Below are 19886 nucleotides of genomic sequence, written 5' to 3'. Positions count from 1 at the left end.
CGCTTTCAGTGGTCGTGTTTTGATCAAATTTACCGCGCTCACAACATCTGTTAAAACCTCATTGAGTTCGGGGCTGAGCTGCCTTGACGCGAGTGCTTCCCGGTGAATGACACAGTGTGTGCCCGTCAGATTTTTGTTTCTCTGCAGGCGCTGGCTCTGGCTCGACGACATTTGAGGTGCGAGTCACAAATGTATATATTTGTGTAATTGTGATCCACACATTAGCCTGCTACCCATCCGCGCGAAAGTTTGTTCCGCTTAGCCCCGCCCCCATTAGTTACTGTTGCTATGTCTGTCAAACTTTCGCTCGTACCGAGAAATATAAAGCCTACAGTAAAAATAAGTACCGGTAATTTCCATTTATTTATATAGCGGATTTCACAGACAGAATCACAAAGTGATTTACAGTGTGTATAGAAAATGAAAGCATAGTAAAAAAATAATCTAAGAATATAATAATTAAAAAAAAGAAAGTAAAGTGAATTTTCCTCCCGTTCCTCGCGCCCCACCTGTCATGTCTCTATTCCCCACCAGTGGGGCGCGCCCCACACTTTGAGAAACGCTGAGCTAAGGTAAGCATGCGTTTATACGATATTAAACTATCACTCCATGCTTGATGGAAAACCTCAAGCTTGGTCGCGCGCCATTTGCGTTCCAACTTTCTACATGATAATTTATGAGCTCTAGTTTATTCTGTAAACCATTGGGTGCGCCTTTTAGGGGCCCTTTTTTGTTTTAGCGGTGCTATACTATCAATGGTTTCGCGCAGGGCATTGTCAAAGTTGTTAGTGAGGTTATCAATAGAGCCGATATAATTAGGGAATGGTGCCATTACCGGAAGCAGTAGGTCAGCAAGAGTCATCGTTGTGGCAGCATTAATGTTGCGGCTGCTATAGCAGTTATTATTATTATTAGCTTGTTGACAATGAGTCAGAACTTCGAATTTTATAAGGTAATGATCGGACATTACTTTAGTATACGGGAGTACCATAACTTTGAAGGTGGTGACACCCCTGACCAGCACTAGATCTATCGTATTACCGTTGCGATGCGTAGGTTCATTTATTATTTGTGTAAAGAGCCGTATACGGCTCGAGAGCCGCGGGTTGCTGACCCCCGGCGTAGTCAAAGAGTGCTTATTTTCAGCTTCAGCATTAATGCAATATATCTCAAAAGCAATTATAGGGTTAATTGACTTCTTGAAGCTGAATTAATTAGCACCATACAATATTGATGCATGACTATTATCTTACTATACATTTAAACCATAAGAGCACATACACAGAGCACATTTTTGTGATATATCTTAAAAAATTAAGGTCAAAGATCTGTGATGTTACATGTGTTATGTTTTATATACGAACAAACATGGTGTGCATGCATTTGCTTTTTGAAAACGGCATTAAATGGCTTATTATACATTTTTGTTATTGTGACTAAGACATCCCGCCACGCTTTCCATAGCAATTTCAAGGCTAAAATAATATTCTGTTGAAATAGCAGCTAAATTGTAGTATATACAGAGTACCAGTGACGTGCGGTGAGGTTCATGGCTGGTGAGGCACTGACTTCATCACAGTCAGATTTACAAACATATGAACCCTAAAGAGTATCTTATTCACCATTTGATTGGCAGCAGTTAACGAGTTATGTTTAAAAGCTCATACCAGCATTCTTCCCTGCTTGGCACTCAGCATCAAGGGTTGGAATTGGGGGTTAAATCACCAAAAATGATTCCCGGGCGCAGCGCCGCTGCTGCCCACTGCTCCCCTCACCTCCCAGGGGGTGAACAAGGGGATGGGTCAAATGCAGAGGACAAATTTCACCACACCTAGTGTGTGTGACAATCATTGGTACTTTAACTTAACTTTAACTTTACACATACAAACTGTAGCACACAAAAAAGCACATTTAATAAAAAAACTTTATTATGGTCTTACCTTTACGTATAAATGAAGTCCATGCGCCACTGTTGTGCTGGATTAATGAACCCCCTGACGGGAGTGTTATATCAACTAAAGCCCTCACTTCAACTTTCCACGTGCAAGATTGAATCTATTTAAAAAAGTGTAACCGAGGGTTTATAAATGTCGCCTATACTGTATGAAACTACAAAATAACAAACACGGAGGATCCAGTTTACACGAGGACCACTTTATTTACCTTCTTTCAAAAACCTACGTTCCACTCCAACGTGTCATCACTTCCGCTCTTAGCGCCTTCAAAATAAGAGCTCAAGGCATATACTGTATAACAGCGCATAACAGGAACTTAACATCACAAAGAGGAAAGCCCATAAAAATAGGTTACAAAAGTTATTTAATAAGAAGCCAAAAAGTGCAAAAACAAAAATGTTCGTGTTGGAGGAGTTGTGAATTAGGTACACCTGCAGTCTGCAGGTGTACCTAAATGTAGCGTTCTCCTGGCAACTTCCAAACCCAGACTGGTCCATCAGATTGCCAGATGGAAAAGCGTGACTCATCAGTCCAGAGAAGGCGTCTCCACTGCTCTAGAGTCCAGTGGCGACGTGCTTTACACCACTGCATCCCACGCTTTGCATTGGACTTGGTGATGTATGGCTTAGATGCTGCTGCTCGGCCATGGAAACCCATTCCATGAAGCTCTCTGCGTACTGCACGTGGGCTAATTGGAAGGTCATATGAAGTTTGGCTGTGCAGAAAGTCTTTGCACTATGCGCTTCAGCATCCGCTGACCCCTCTCTGTCAGTTTACGCGGCCTACCACTTCCTGGCTGAGTTGCTGTTGTTCCCAAACTCTTCACTTTTCTTATAATAAAGTTGACTTTGGAATATTTAGGAGCGAGTAAATTTCACGACCGGATTTGTTGCACAGGTGGCTTCCTAGTCAAGTCAAGTCATGTCAACTTTATTTATATAGCACGTTTACGACAACTTTTAAATTGAACCAAAGTGCTTTACAGGTTAAAAAGGCATAGAGAAAAAAAAACAAAGAACGTAAACAATGAATGAGCTGAACAAGATAGTGCAAAAGCAATATGGTAAAAGGGGTCGAATAAAAAGTAAAAATTTGCTAAATAAAAAAAAAATATCCTCAGCCTTCCCGGTAAGGTCTATCCAGGTGTACTGGAGAGGAGACTACGTCGGATAGTCGAACCTCGGATTCAGGAGGAACAGTGTGGTTTTCGTCCTGGTCGTGGAACTGTGGACCAGCTCTATACTCTTGGCAGGATCCTTGAGGGTGCATAGGAGTTTGCCCAACCAGTCTACATGTGCTTTGTGGACTTGGAGAAGGCATTCGACCGTGTACCCCGGGAAGTCCTGTGGGGAGTGCTCAGAGAGTATGGGGTATCGGACTGTCTGATTGTGGCGGTACACTCCCTGTATAATCAGTCTCAGAGCCTGGTCCGCATTGCCGGCAGTAAGTCGAACATGTTTCCAGTGAGGGTTGGACTCCGCCAAGGCTGCCCTTTGTCACCGATTCTGTTCATAACTTTTATGGACAGAATTTCTAGGCGCAGTCAAGGCGTTGAGGGTATCTGGTTTGGTGGCTGCAGGATTAGGTCTCTGCTTTTTGCAGATGATGTGGTCCTGATGGCTTCATCTGGCCAGGATCTTCAGCTCTCACTGGATCGGTTCGCAGCCGAGTGTGAAGCGACTGGGATGGGAATCAGCACCTCCAAATCCGAGTCCATGGTTCTCGCCCGGAAAAGGGTGGAGTGCCATCTCCAAGTTGGGGTGGAGATCTTGCCCCAAGTGGAGGAGTTCAAGTACCTCGGAGTGTTGTTCACAAGTGAGGGAAGAGTGGATCGTGAGATCGACACACGGATCGGTGCGGCGTCTTCAGTAATGCGGACGCTGTATCGATCAGTTGTGGTGAAGAAGGAGCTGAGCCGGAAGGCAAAGCTCTCGATTTACCGGTCGATCTACATTCCCATCCTAACCTATGGTCATGAGCTTTGAGTCATGACTGAAAGGACAAGACCGCGGGTACAAGCGGTCGAAATGAGTTTCCTCCGCCGGGTGGCGGGGCTCTCCCTTAGAGATAGGGTGAGAAGCTCTGTCATCCGGGGGGAGCTCAAAGTAAAGCCGCTGCTCCTCCACATCGAGAGGAGTGGCATCTGGTCAGGATGCCACCCGAACGCCTCCCTAGGGAGGTGTTTAGGGCACGTCCGACCGGTAAGAGGCCACGGGGAAGACCCAGGACACGTTGGGAAGACTATGTCTCCCGGCAGGGCCTGGGAACGCCTCGGGATCCCCCGGGAGGAGCTGGACGAAGTGGCTGGGGAGAGGGAAGTCTGGGCTACCCTGCTTAGGCTGCTGCCCCCGCGACCCGACCTCGGATAAGCGGAAGAAGATGGATGGATGGATGGATGGAAAAATAAAAATAATAATAATAAAAAGTGCGTCAAATTGAAAAATAAAACTAAAGCGAAGGGGTGGGGGGGGGGACAAGAAATGGTGGCCTAATGGGCGGACTCAGCTCAGGTCAAAGGCCAGCGAGAAGAGGTAGGTCTTAGAAGACCCCCAGGCTCTGGGCTGACCTAATGTGGAGGGGAAGGCTGTTCCAGAGCCTAGGGGCGACAACAGAAAAGGCTCTGTCCCCTCTGGTCTTTAGCCTGGCTCTGGGGACCGCCAACGGCATTTGGTCATCTGACCTTAGGGCTCTAGACAAGGTATGCATCCGATGACAGTTTCACGCTGGAAATCACTGAGAGCGGCCCATTCTTTCACAAATGTTTGTAGAAACAGTCTCCATGCCTAAGTGCTTGATTTGATACACCGGGCTAAGTGATTAGGACACCTGATTCTCATCATTTGGATGGGTGGCTGAATACTTTGTGTGTATATTGATTTTTTTTGTGTGATTACAGGGCGAAACTGGCTTTGTGTTCTATCTAACCATGGATGTTGTGGAGACCAACTGTAGCGTCCTCAGAAAGGACTGGAAGGACTGCAAGGCTCGTGAAACGCACAACACTCCCGTGAGTAGCGACACGTACACGCTTCTACTTCCTCTTAGTTCAACTGCTTTTCATCTTTCTGCATCCATGAACCGGTGCATTTCTAAAGCCAAACAATTGAACTAAATAATATCATTTCTTTGCTTATGAATTTTCTTTCCAGATATATGGACAGTGCAAAGCAGCTATCTACATGAACAGAGTGCACAGGGTGGTGCGTCTCTACAAGTACAACTGCGTTATCAGACCAGGTAAAGTGCAGGAATTCATCTCAATTCTGGATCCCGTTCTCTTTTTGTGCATTTTCTATATACAAACCCCGTTTCCATATGAGTTGGGAAATTGTGTTAGATGTAAATATAAACGTAATACAATGATTTTCAAATCATTTTCAACCCATATTCAGTTGAATATGCTACAAAGACAACATATTTGATGTTCAAACTGATTAACTTTTTTTTTTTTTTGCAAATAATCATTAACTTTAGAATTTGATGCCAGCGACACGTGACAAAGAAGTTGGGAAAGGTGGAAATAAATACTGATAAAGTTGAGGAATGCTCATCAAACACTTATTTGGAACATCCCACAGGTAAACAGGCAAATTGGGAACAGGTGGGTGCCATGATTGGGTATAAAAGTAGATTCCATGAAATGCTCAGTCGTTCACAAACAAGGATGGGGCGAGGGTCACCACTTTGTCAACAAATGCGTGAGCAAATTGTTGAACAGTTTAAGAAAAACATTTCTCAACCAGCAATTGCAAGGAATTTAGGGATTTCACCATCTACGGTCCGTAATATCATCAAAGGGTTCAGAGAATCTGGAGAAATCACTGCACTTAAGCAGCTAAGCCCGTGACCTTCGATCCCTCAGGCTGTACTGCATCAACAAGCGACATCAGTGTGTAAAGGATATCACCACATGGGCTCAGGAACACTTCAGAAACCGACTGTCAGTAACTACAGTTGGTCGCTACATCTGTAAGTGCAAATTAAAACTCTCCTATGCAAGGCGGAAAACGTTTATCAACAACACCCAGAAACGCCGTCGGCTTCGCTGGGCCTGAGCTCATCTAAGATGGACTGATACAAAGTGGAAAAGTGTTCTGTGGTCTGACGAGTTCAGATTTCAAATTGTTTTTGGAAACTGTGGATGTCGTGTCCTCCGGACCAAAGAGGAAAAGAACCATCCGGATTGTTATAGGCGCAAAGTTGAAAAGCCAGCATGTGTGATGGTATGGGGGTGTATTAGTGGCCAAGACATGGGTAACTTACACATCTGTGAAGGCGCCATTAATGCTGAAAGGTACATACAGGTTTTGGAGCAACATATGTTGTCATCCAAGCAACGTTACCATGGACACCCCTGCTTATTTCAGCAAGACAATGCCAAGCCACGTGTTACATCAACGTGGCTTCATAGTAAAAGAGTGCGGGTACTAGACTGGCCTGCCTGTAGTCCAGACCTGTCTCCCATTGAAAATGTGTGGCGCATTATGAAGCCTAAAATACCACAACGGAGACCCCCGGACTGTTGAACAACTTAAGCTGTACATCAAGCAAGAATGGGAAAGACTTCCATCTGAGAAGCTTAAAAAATGTGTCTCCTCAGTTCCCAAACGTTTACTGAGTGTAGTTAAAAGGAAAGGCCATGTAACACAGTGGTAAAAATACCCCTGTGCCAACTTTTTTGCAATGTGTTGCTGCCATTAAATTCTAAGTTAATGATTATTTGCAAAAAAAAAAATAAGTTTATGAGTTTGAACATCAAATATCTTGTCTTTGTAGTGCATTCAATTGAATATGGGTTGAAAAGGATTTGCAAATCATTGTATTCCGTTTATATTTACAGTACATCTAACACAATTTCCCAACTCATATGGAAACGGGGTTTGTACTATATATATATATATATATATATATATATATATATATATATATATATATATATATATATATATATATATATATATATATATCATTTGTCTTTATTTAGTTCCTGCTGCAAGGGTGATTGCAATCTGCCCTGACTGCTCATCACACCTGAAGTTTGATAATGCTGCGGTTCAAGAGACCGTGAATAAATCTTTGGAGAAGTTCAACAAGGAGAGTGGACTGACCAATACCTTCTCTCTGTTGAAAATTGCCAGAGCCACTGCAGGGGTAAGACCCACACTTGCCAATAACACCTGCACTTTTTGCTCATATTTTGCAAACTTCACATTGTGCACACATACTGTATTTTCCGGACTATAAGGGGCACTTAAAATCCTCTTTTTTTTTCTTAAAACTCGACAGTGTGCCGAATATAAGGAATAATTCCGGTTTTGCTTACCGACCTCGAAGCAATTTTATTTGGTACATGGTGTAATGATAAGTGTGACCAGTAGATGGCAGTCAAACATAAGAGATAAGTGTAGACTGCACTTTGATGGCAATATGACTCAAGTAAACAACACCAACATTTTATATGTTCCTTTGAACATATAGAACATTACACACGGCGCTCCAAAATCTATCAAAAAAGTTTTAGGACGACTTTTGTAAGCTATGAAGCCGCACCACTTGATGATTTGTACTGTGCTTCAACATACAAGTATTATTACGGTGTGTGTATAAGGTAAGACATCTGGCGTTTTGTTTCGCAATATTACGCAAAAGCAACTTTTCTTACCCTCTGGTACCTGCTGATCTGTATTTGGGATCTGCATAAAACCTGAAAAATTGCGCACGTCCGCCTTTGTAGTCCGCTTCTTCTTTTTCTCGATCTTCTTGTTATGTGATCCCCCGCTGTTGCCATTTCTAATATAAAGTAGTGTAAAGTTCTTACTTATATCCGTGTTAGCATGCCCTTAAAAAGTAAGCTGTAATTTTTAAAGTTCAGTTCAGTTCAGTTCAGTTTCAGTTTCAGTTTATTTGGAACATGCATACGATACAATGTAATGCATCACACAATTCCAGCATTTCCGAAAAGGAGTAGGAAGAAGCAAAGCTTATTTAATCCTACCCCTTTTCATACCATAGCAATTTTATCCAATTTCCTTGTTGTCTGCAACAGTCAGGTTCAAACACTGATGACATTTATTAAACAGACAAGAAGCAAGGAATCATGCAGAGACAGAGTTCAATTTAGCTCATGGACGCATGGTCACAGTCTCGCCCTACGCTCTAAAGTACAGCTCCCGCGTCCCTCTATTTATTCAGGAGTTCCCTAGTTAACATCACCGAGGCCTCCTCTAAAAGGAGTCGTCACATATATCATGCAAAGCAGCTCCAGTACGCACAATACGTGACGGAATGTGCTGGGGGCCTTGTGATTTCGCCTTGTCTCTGCTTCGTCTGCGTGCTGTCGTCTTATCTTCGTTGAGGTCCTTGAAGTCCTTGGCTGTTAGCGGGCTAAAACAAAGATAACATCTGCGGCTGAGGCCACCCCTCAGACAAGAAGTTTTGCCCTTGCACAGATAGAAAAAGTACAGCTTGAGCACAATAGCTAATAACTATAGCAGCGGACTTTAAGCATACTAAAGTTGTGTGATAACTTACACATAATTATTCTAACAGTACCAGAACAGTGAACAAATAAATAATAAATAAATAATATACCATAGTAAGCATTAAACGATAAATACATAAATAATCTTTGTCTCGATATAACAATTTTTTTTATGAAAATGGGGAAAAATGGAGTACAAATAAGGCACAAATTCTAGTAAAAGGCTGAAATGTTGATTATGATAACTATTAATAACACAAAGATGTGTCTCTAAAAACTATGTATAAAAATATCAGTTCTGGTATCCTTTTGATTTTTCAGTATGCAACACTAGTTGGAAAATTTTTGGAGACATGCCATTTGTGCCATTGGTTTAACAACTGAATGGAATGTTTATGCGGGGGATACCGACTATTTTGGACTCGTAGTAGTCGATCCACCTCAATGCTAACGAGGGGAAATTACACTACAAACGACTGCTCGTTTGCATCTAAGGAGTTGTTTTTCTCACTACGATAGGGCGAAACCATCCTTGCCCAGGCACACCCTCTTGGTTTTGTTGAGTATAAATATTTGGGGTTTTGGCCCCAGCCGCTAGACTCGATCTGACCAATCTAAATCTAAGACTCGATCTGACCAATCTAAATATAAGACTCGATCTGACCAATCTAAATCTAAGACTAGATCTGACCAATTAAATCTAAAACTAGATCTGACCAATCTAAATCTAAGACTAGATCTGACCAATCTAAATCTAAGACTCAATCTGACCAATCTAAATCTAAGACTCGACCTGACCAATCTAAATCTAAGACTAGATCTGACCAATCCAAATCTAAGACTCGAGCTGACCAATCTAAATCTAAGACTAGATCTGACCAATCTAAATCTAAGACTAGATCTGACCAATCTAAATCTAAGACTCGATCTGACCAATCTAAATCTCAGACTCAATCTGACCAATCTAATTCTCAGACTCGATCTGACCAATCCAAATCTAAGACTCGATCTGACCAATCTAAATCTAAGACTCGATCTGACCAATCTAAATCTAAGACTAGATCTGACTAATCTAAATCTAAGACTAGATCTGACTAATCTAAATCTAAGACTCGATCTGACCAATCTCAATCCAAGACTCGATCTGACCGATCTAAATCTAAGACTCGATCTGACCGATCTAAATCTAATACTCGATCTGACCGATCTAAATCTAAGACTAGATCTGACCGATCTAAATCTAAGACTCGATCTCACCAATCTAAATCTAAGACTAGATCTGACCGATCTAAATCTAAGACTCGATCTCACCAATCTAAATCTAAGACTCGATCTGACCAATCTAAATCTAAGACTCGATCTGAACAATCTAAATTTAAGACTCGATCTGACCAATCTAAATCTAAGACTCGATCTGATCAATCTAAATCTAAGACTCGATCTGACCAATCTAAATCTAAGACTCGATCTGACCAATCTAAATCTAAGACTCGATCTGACCAATCTCAATCTAATACTCGATCTGAACATTCTAAATATAAGATTCGATCTGACCAATGTAAATCCAAGACTCGATCTGACCAATCTAAATCTAAGACTCGATCTGACCAATCTAAATCTAAGACTCGATCTGACCAATCTAAATATAAGACTAGATCTGACCAAGCTAAATATAAGACTAGATATGACCAATCTAAATCTAAGACTCGATCTGACCAATCTAAATCTAAGACTCGATCCGACCAATCGAAATCTAAGACTCGATCTGACCAATCTAAATCTAAGACTCGATCTGACCAATCTAAATCTAAGACTCGATCCGACCAATCTAAATCTAAGACTCGATCTGACCAATCTAAATCTAAGACTCGATCTGACCAATCTAAATGTATGACTAGATCTGATCAATCTAAATCTAAGACTCGATCTGACCAATCTAAATCTAAGACTAGATCTAACCAATCTAGTTCTAAGACTCGATCTGACCAATCTAAATCTAAGACTAGATCTGACCAATCTAAATCTAAGACTCGATCTGACCAATCTAAATATAAGACTAGATCTGACCAAGCTAAATATAAGACTAGATATGACCAATCTAAATCTAAGACTCGATCTGACCAATCGAAATCTAAGACTCGATCTGACCAATCGAAATCTAAGACTCGATCTGACCAATCTAAATCTAAGACTCGATCTGACCAATCTAAATCTAAGACTCGATCTGACCAATCTAAATCTATGACTCGATCTGACCAATCTAAATCTAAGACTCGATCTGACCAATCTAAATGTATGACTAGATCTGATCAATCTAAATCTAAGACTCGATCTGACCAATCTAAATCTAAGACTAGATCTGACCAATCTAGTTCTAAGACTCGATCTGATCAATCTAAATATAAGACTTGATTTGACCAATCTAAATCTAAGACTTGATGTGACCAATCTAAATCTAAGACTAGATCTGATCAATCTAAATCTAAGACTCAATCTGACCAATCTAAATCTAAGACTAGATCTGACCAAGCTAAATATAAGACTCGATCTGACCAATCTAAATCTAAGACTCGATCTGACCAATTGAAATCTAAGACTCGATCTGACCAATCTAAATCTAAGACTCGGTCTGACCAATCTAAATCTAAGACTCGATCTGACCAATCAAAATCTAAGACTCGATCTGACCAATCTAAATCTAAGACTCGGTCTGACCAATCTAAATCTAAGACTCGATCTGACCAATCTAAATCTAAGACTTGATCTGACCAATCTAAATGTAAGACTAGATCTGATCAATCTAAATCTAAGATTCGATCTGACCAATCTAAATCTAAGACTCGATCTGACCAATCTAAATCTAAGACTCGATCTGACCAATCTAAATTTAAGACTAGATCTGACCAATCTAATTCTAAGACTCGATCTGACCAATTTAAATCTAAGACTCGATCTGACCAATCTAATTCTAAGACTAGATCTGATTGATCTAAATCTAAGACTTGATCTGACCAATCTAAATCTAAGACTTGATGTGACCAATCTAAATCTAAGACTCGATCTGACCAATCTAAATCCAAGACTCGATCTGACCAATCCAAATCTAAGACTCGATCTGACCAATCCAAATCTAAGACTCGATCTGACCAATCTAAATCTAAGACTCGATCTGACCAATCTAAATCTAAGACTCGATCTGACCAATCTTAATCTGAGACTTGATCCGACCAATCTAAATCTAAGACTTGATCTGACCAATCTAAATCTAAGACTTGATGTGACCAATCTAAATCTAAGACTAGATCTGACCAATCTAAATCTAAGACTCGATCTGACCAATCTAAATCTAAGACTCGATCTGACCAATCTAAATGTAAGACTAGATCTGATCAATCTAAATCTAAGACTCGATCTGACCAATCTAAATCTAAGACTAGATCTGACCAATCTAGTTCTAAGACTCGATCTGACCAATCTAAATCTAAGACTCGATCTGACCAATCTAAATCTAAGACTCGATCTGACCAATCCAAATCTAAGACTCGATCTGACCAAATCTAAATCTAAGACTCGATCCGACCAATCTAAATCTAAGACTTGATCTGACCAATCTAAATCTAAGACTTGATTTGACCAATCTAAATCTAAGACTTGATGTGACCAATCTAAATCTAAGACTAGATCTGATCAATCTAAATCTAAGACTCGATCTGACCAATCTAAATCTAAGACTCGATCTGACCAATCTAAATCTAAGACTAGATCTGACCAAGCTAAATATAAGACTTGATCTGACCAATCGAAATCTAAGACTCGATCTGACCAATCGAAATCTAAGACTCGATCTGACCAATCGAAATCTAAGACTCGATCTGACCAATCTAAATCTAAGACTCGGTCTGACCAATCTAAATATAAGACTCAATCTGACCAATCTAAATCTAAGACTAGATCTGACCATTCTAAATCTAAGACTAGATCTGACCAATCTAAATATAAGACTCAATCTGACCAATCTAAATCCAAGACTAGATCTGACCAATCTAACGGAAAGCGCCATTCCACATAGCAACTGATGTTGTGGTCAAAGTTGGAATTGCCCCAAAAACACAATGTAAGATATTCAACACTGGCGGCTAAAGTGGACAGTGCATGCCCCAAATTCGTCACGTTTCATGTGTCAGGTAGATGGCGACAAATGGGGCCATACGAAATCCCTTCCCTACTGTATAGATCCCAAATATGACCGGTTGGATCCCATTTACATAATTGAATGTTTGATTACTTGAATGCATACTTCTTTTTCAGTTTGGTCATGCCTATGTATTTGTGTGCAGATGGCCATGGGGATGTATTATCATGTGGAGTACACCATCCAGGAGACCACCTGCACCAAAAACACAGAAGGGACAAACGACAAATGTCCACCCATGCAGTGCGAGTTTGCTGTAAGTCAAACACAAACTCCTTTCCCATTCAATACCAATTAATTCCCAAGTTATTTATTTCCCACGTGAGGAGATCAAATTAAGAATAATATTTATCTCCAGTATTAGGTTGTGGAATACTTTGTCTTTGAACTGAAACCAATGGTGTTCATCTTATGTGTTCTTCTTTGCCTTCAGCACAAAGGGTTCTGTAAAGCCTCCCACTTCCACACACCCACTGGTGACAGTGAATTCAGTGTAGAGTGTGAGATCTACGAACCTGAGGTAAGAACACAACTTTGTCTTTTTACATTGTCACGAATAATAATGTCTGAACTAGTGTTGTCCCGATACCAATATTTTGGTACTGGTACTAAAATTATTTCGAAACTCTTCGATACTTTTCTAAATAAAGAGGACCACAAAAAAATGGCATTATTGGCTTTATTTTAACCAAAAATCTTAAGGGTACATTAAACATATGTTTCTTATTGCAAGTTTGTCCTTAAATAAAATAGTGAACATACAAGACAACTTGTCTTTTTGGTAGTAAGTAAACAAACAAAGGCTCCTAATTTAATCTGCTGACATATGCAGTAACATATTGTGTCATTTTCCATTCTATTGTTTTGTCAAAATTATAAATGACAAGTGGTATAAAATGAATTATTAATCTACTTGTTCATTTACTGTTAATATCTGTGTCACGACTGGGACTGTGGGCGTGGTTTGTTCTCCCGAGGTGCAAAAGATTTGGACCAGATGTGGCGTGAAGGGGAGTACATGATTTATTTTAACACTATAACTACAAAAAAAGAAGCAAACAAAAGGCGCGCACAAGGACGGAAGTACAAAACTTGACTATAAACACAAAACTTGCACAACGGCAGAAACTATGAACAATGAAACAAAACTTGCAAACTATGGCATGAATAAAGGAAACTTACTTGGACGAGAAAACGGCATGAAAAAGCGCAGCAAGGGTCATAAGGGTGTGTGGAGAGTGTGTCATGGGTATGAATGCGGATGTCGCCAGAAAGACAAACTGAAAACAATGAACTTAAATACTACAGACATGATTTGTGAAAACAGGTGCGTGACTCAAAACGTGAAAAAAGGTGCGCGACGTGACAGGTGAAAACTAATGGTTGCTATGGTGACAAAACAAACAAAAGTGCACAAAAAGTCCAAAAACAAAACCGAGCATGACTAAAACAAAACATGATCACATAGACATGACAATCTGCTTACTTTCTGTTTCAACATGTTCTATCTACACTTCTGTTAAAATGTAATAATCACTTATTCTTCTGTTGTTTGATACTTTACATTAGTTTTGGATGATACCACAAATTTAGGTATCGATCCGTTACCAAGTCGTTACAGGATCATACATTGGTCATATTCAAAGTCCTCATGTGTCCAGGGACATATTTCCTGAGTTTATAAACAATGTAAATTTAAAAAAAAAAAAACGAAAGAAGATCTTGTGATGCCAAAAAATATCAATGTAATCATAGTAGTATCGCTCCTGTACTTGGTATCATTACAGTGGATGTTAGGTGTAGATCCACCCATGGTGTTTGTTTACATTTTGACGCCGGTGAGCTACGGTGTGTAGTGAAAGCATGTTTAGCTATTCCTCGTCCTGCAGGGATGATACATGTCATGTTATTTGTCGCCATGGAGACGAGGATTAGTGATTTAGAAGTAGCTAATGGATTTTAGCCGCTAGCTAGCTAGCCATGTCTTAAAGCACCTCTTCCTGAGGGCGTTTCAGTGTTATAACTTCACCTTTATCGTTAGTTTTTATGCCAAAATGCGTCCGTTCTCCCTTTTCTGTCTACACACTGTGTCTGCTTGGAAGTACTCTGTGATTGTGCGCTGCCGAACATGCTCTTCTGCTCCTAAACCAACAATAACACGACGTGACGACGACGGGGGGAGTCAGGGGGGTGGAGGACCGGTTCTTTTTCGAAGTGGTATAGTACCGAATATGATTCATTAGTATCGCGGTACTATACCGGTATACTGTACAACCCCAGTCTGACTTGAAACACGTTATAAAAGCTGACACAAAAATGCTCACTTTTTTATACTTGTGGAATGATTTTTATACGAGTCCTTTTTTGAATTTGATACTTGTTTTGTCCTGGAGATGTAATAGTTGCTGTTATAATGCAATACAATTCCCCATGGTTAGTATTGCCATTTTATTTAGTTACCGTAAAACCGTAATTGATTTCCTCACTTTGAAGAACTGATACTGATCATTTCCTGGAGAAGCAGCTAGTGCGCTGATCGCTGGCTAGCTAGCTTAAATGCTAACATGAATGCAAGATTCATTAGCTTCATTCCAACAACACCCGTTTCTCCTTTAAAGTAAACACTCTAAAAAATGTATAAATTAAAACTGAAAAAAAAAAACATTCAGACCCTCAAATGTTTCTCCTGCCATGAAAAGTATATTGTATGTTTCTCATTTATTGAATTACCTATTTTCGATAAAACTTTTTGAACACATTCAACAATACCGTGATAACAAGGATAGCCGTGATAATTGTGGATGGATGGATATACAATTTTGTTTACTTGAGTCATATTGCAGTCTGCACGTATCTCTTATGTGTGACTGCCATCTACTGGTCATACCCTTTTCACTATGTACCAAATAAAATAGCTTTGAGGTCGGTAAGCACAACCAACATTTTTCCGTACATTAGGTCAGTGTTTTTCAACCACTGTGCCGCGGCACACTAGTTTGCCGTGAGATACAGTCTGGTGTGTCATGGGGGATTGTCTAATTTCACCTATTTGGGTTAAAAATATTTTTTGCAAACCAGTAATTATCCATCCATCCATCCATCCATCTTCTTCCGCTTATCCGAGGTCAAGTCGCGGGGGCAGCAGCCTAAGCAGGGAAGCCCAGACTTCCCTCTCCCCAGCTCTTCCCAGGGGATCCAGAGGCGTTCCCAGGCCAGCCGGGAGACATAGTCTTCCCAACGTGTCCTGGGTCTTCCCCGTGGCCTCCTACCGGTCGGACGTGCCCTAAACACCTCCCTAGGGAGGCGTTCGGGTGGCATCCTGACCAGATGCCCGAACCACCTCATCTGGCTCCTCTCGAAGTGGAGAAGCAGCGGCTTTACTTTGAGCTCCCCCCGGATGGCAGAGCTTCTCACCCTATCTCTAAGGGAGAGCCCCGCCAGCCGGCGGAGGAAACTCATTTCGACCGCTTGTACCCGTGATCTTGTCCTTTCGGTCATAACCCAAAGCTCATGACCATAGGTGAGGATGGGAACGTAGATCGACCGGTAAATTGAGAGCTTTGCCTTCCGGCTCAGCTTCTTCTTCACCACAACGGATCGATACAGCGTCCGCATTACTGAAGACGCCGCACCGATCCGCCTGTCACAATCCACTCTTCCCTCACTTGTGAACAAGACTCCGAGGTACTTGAACTCCTCCACTTGGGGCAAGATATCCTCCCCAACCCGGATATGGCACTCCACCCTTTTCCGGGCGAGAACCATGGACTCGGACTTGGAGGTGCTGATTCTCATCCCAGTCGCTTCATACTCTGCTGCGAACCCATCCAGTGAGAGCTGAAGATCCAGTAATTATAGTCTGCAAATGATGTGTTGTTGTTGAGTGTCGGTGCTGTCTAGAGCTCGACAGAGTAACCGTGTAATACTCTTCCATATCAGAAGGTGGCAGCCGGTAGCTAATTACTTTGTAGATGTGGGGAAACAGCGGGAAGCAGGGTGTAGGTAAAAATGTGTCTAATGCTCGAACCAAAAATAAACAAAAGGTGAGTGCCCCTAAGAAAAGGCATTGAAGCTTAGGGAAGGCTATGCAGAACAAAATTAAAACTGAACTGGCTACAAAGTAAACAAAAACAGAATGCTGGACGACAGCAAAGACTTACTGTGGAGCAAAGACGGCGTCCACAATGTACATCCGAACATGACATGACAATCAACAATGTCCCCACAAAGAAGGATAAAAACAACTGAAATATTCTTGATCGCTAAAACAAAGTAGATGCGGGAAATATCGCTCAACGGAAGACATGAAACTGCTACACAGAAAATACCAAAAAAAGACAAAAAGCCACCAAAATAGGAGCGCAAGACAAGAACTAAAAAACTACACACAGGAAAACAGCAAAACAGTCAAAACAAGTCAGGGCGCGATGTGACAGGTGGTGACAGTTCACCTACTTTGAGACAAGAGCTATAGTGATGCATGCTTGGTTATGGTTTAAAGTCATATCCAACGATTGTGACAACGACTTTTTACTGTCAACTGAGTTTCATTTTTTAATGATTTCTGCTGGTGGTGTGCCTCAGGATTTTTTCAACGCAAAAAATGTGCCTTGGCTCAAAAAAGGGTTGAAAAACACCGGTTAGGTTATAAATAGGGATGTCCGATAATATCGGACTGCCGATATTATCGGCCGATAAATGCTTTAAAATGTAATATCAGAAATTATCGGTATCGGTTACAAAATTATCGGTATCAGTTTCAAAAGTAAGATGTATGATTTTTTTAAACGTCGCTGTGTACACAGACGTAGGAAGAAGTACAGAGCGCCAATAAACCTTGAAGGCACTGCCTTTGCGTGCCGGCCCAATTACATAATATCTACGGCTTTTCACACACACAAGTGAATGCAAGGCATACTTGGTCAACAGCCATACGGGTCACACTGAGGGTGGCCGTATAAACAACTTTAACACTGTTACAAATATGCGCCACACTGTGAACCCACACCAACCACCACATTTCGGGAGAACTTCCGCACCGTAACACAACATAAACACAACAGAACAAATACCCAGAAGCCCTTGCAGCACTAACTCTTCCGGGACGCTACACCTCAACCTCCTCATGCTCTCTCAGGGAGAGCATGTCCCAAATTCCAAGCTGCTGTTTTGAGGCATGTTAAAAAAAAGAATGCACTTTATGACTTCAATAATAAATATGGCAGTGCCATGTTGGCATTATTTTCCATAACTTGAGTTGATTTATTTTGGAAAACCTTGTTACATTGTTTAATGCATCCAGCGGGGCATCACAACAAAATTAGGCATAATAATGTGTTAATTCCATGACTGTATATATCGGTATCGGTAATTAAGAGTTGGACAATATCGGAATATCGGATATCGGCAAAAAAGCCATTATCGGACATCCCTAGTTATAAGGTGCACTCAGAGCCCACACCAAGGCATAAGCGTACTAAGCGCTTGCTTAGGGCCCCGCGGCCACCAGGAGGCCCCCAAAAGCAATTAACAAAAAAAAAAATATTTTTATTTTTTGCATGTACGAGTCTGACTGATGATTTCTAAATGATCAAAGATATATTATTGTACAAAAACACAATTTAAGGTCAACATTTTTGCACATTGCTGTTTCAGGTTTTTGTTACCAAAAATAATAAAGTGAATCAGAATCAGCTTTATTGTCCATGTTTAACACACATGGAATTTAACTTCAGTAGACTGCGCTCTCTTTGTACAAAGTAAACATTAAATATGAACAATTAACTAAAAATATAAACTAGTAATTAAAGACTAATATGTACAAGACTGATGAGACAAGATGACACTTTCACTGTAAATACAAAGCTTTATCACTTGGACTGTTCAACCCCAGGCCACTCTTGTAGCTGAATGTTTTCTACATTTTAAGATTAGGAACCATATGTGGCACTCTGGACATCATTCGTTCATTCATTGGTATTATTTATGTTCTTAACTGGGCCACCCCCATATCTTTATAAATGACATGTCATTTGTATAGACATGCCAGGCTGACAATAGGATAATGTAAACAACACTGCCAGAGCCGCAATGAGTTTATATATTATTTATATATTATTGGCAGAAATAGAGGGCCCCAAAATAAAATTTTGCTTAGGGCCCCATGGAGGCTTGGGCCGGCACTGGGTGCACTGTTGAGTTTTGATAAAATGAAAGGATTTTAAGTGCGCTTTATAGTCCGAAAAATACGGTACGTTGATGATCATCGACTGATGTGACCGGTCGCCATCGCCACCTAGTGTTCATGCCAAACACAACATGGTTCCACACGCTCTAAACTCTCGATTGTGTTTTCCAGGCTGCTGAAAGAGAGAAGAGCTTGCACCTGTTGGGCGGAGAGAGCGACCACAGTCACAACGACACACACCCGCACAGCCACAATCACGATCAGGCGCACGGCGCGGACGACGCGCACACGCACGACCACGTCCACGACCACACCAAGCCGCACGCTCACCACGACAAAACCGAGAAGCACGCCGACGACAGCGACCACCACCACACCCACGACCACAGCGGGGACAGTGCTCACAGGCACGCCCACGACCACTCTCACGACCACGGCCACGGCCACGACCACGTGCACACTCACCACGCCAAGGCACACAATCACACCGGCGACTCGGTCAACCACCACCATGGCTACAAGCACGAAGACGGCGTGCACACCCATGAACATGACCATGAGCTTTCCCTGGACCATGACCACAAGCACGCTCACTTGCATGGACACGAGCACCACCATCATCACCACGAGCATGACCACGAGACCACAGTCCACGACCATCCCGAGGGACTGGTTCGTCTCCTGGTTGCCATGGACCAGCCCATGACGCTGCCTTCCTTCCCGGACGTACCCGCAGGCGAGGCAGGAGTCGTCCTGCCTCTTATCCCAGATCCCCAGATCCCGGGTGAGATGCAACCAACCATTCAGGCCTTCCCTGCTTCGGTTTCATCTCAGTGTGCCGTACCAAGAGTACCAAAAAACCTTGTGGAAGAACTCCTTGCTGAAGACCCCTTGTTCAAGGCAGTTGCCTAAGATGGCGCACACACCACCAATACACTCAAATGCAGTGGATTCACATCTGTAGTTTTTCTTACGGCAAGTTGAGAGCAAAAAGCGAATCGTTGACTCTCCCACAACGATACTTGACATTCACTCGCAGAAAACCCCCAGCAAAGTGAGCAGCCATGATAT

General features: G+C 41.7%; 1 protein-coding gene across 1 annotated transcript in view; it reads left to right on the top strand.

Moving 5' to 3' along the window:
* The window catches only part of fetub (fetuin B), a 28946-nt gene extending 9060 nt beyond the window's left edge, over positions 1–19886 (top strand). Inside the window, exons 2-7 of the mRNA XM_061975567.2 lie at positions 4852–4962; positions 5105–5192; positions 6940–7106; positions 12774–12884; positions 13062–13148; positions 18987–19886. Coding sequence (XP_061831551.2) covers positions 4852–4962; positions 5105–5192; positions 6940–7106; positions 12774–12884; positions 13062–13148; positions 18987–19727 — 1305 coding nt within the window. The 3' untranslated portion in view covers positions 19728–19886. The remainder of the gene's footprint in view (positions 1–4851; positions 4963–5104; positions 5193–6939; positions 7107–12773; positions 12885–13061; positions 13149–18986) is intronic.

This window comes from Nerophis lumbriciformis, linkage group LG14, assembly GCF_033978685.3.
Source record: "Nerophis lumbriciformis linkage group LG14, RoL_Nlum_v2.1, whole genome shotgun sequence".
NCBI classification, from domain to species: domain Eukaryota; kingdom Metazoa; phylum Chordata; class Actinopteri; order Syngnathiformes; family Syngnathidae; genus Nerophis; species Nerophis lumbriciformis.
The sequence above is the reverse complement of the archived record's forward strand: the minus strand, read 5'-3'. Positions and strand labels throughout refer to the sequence as shown.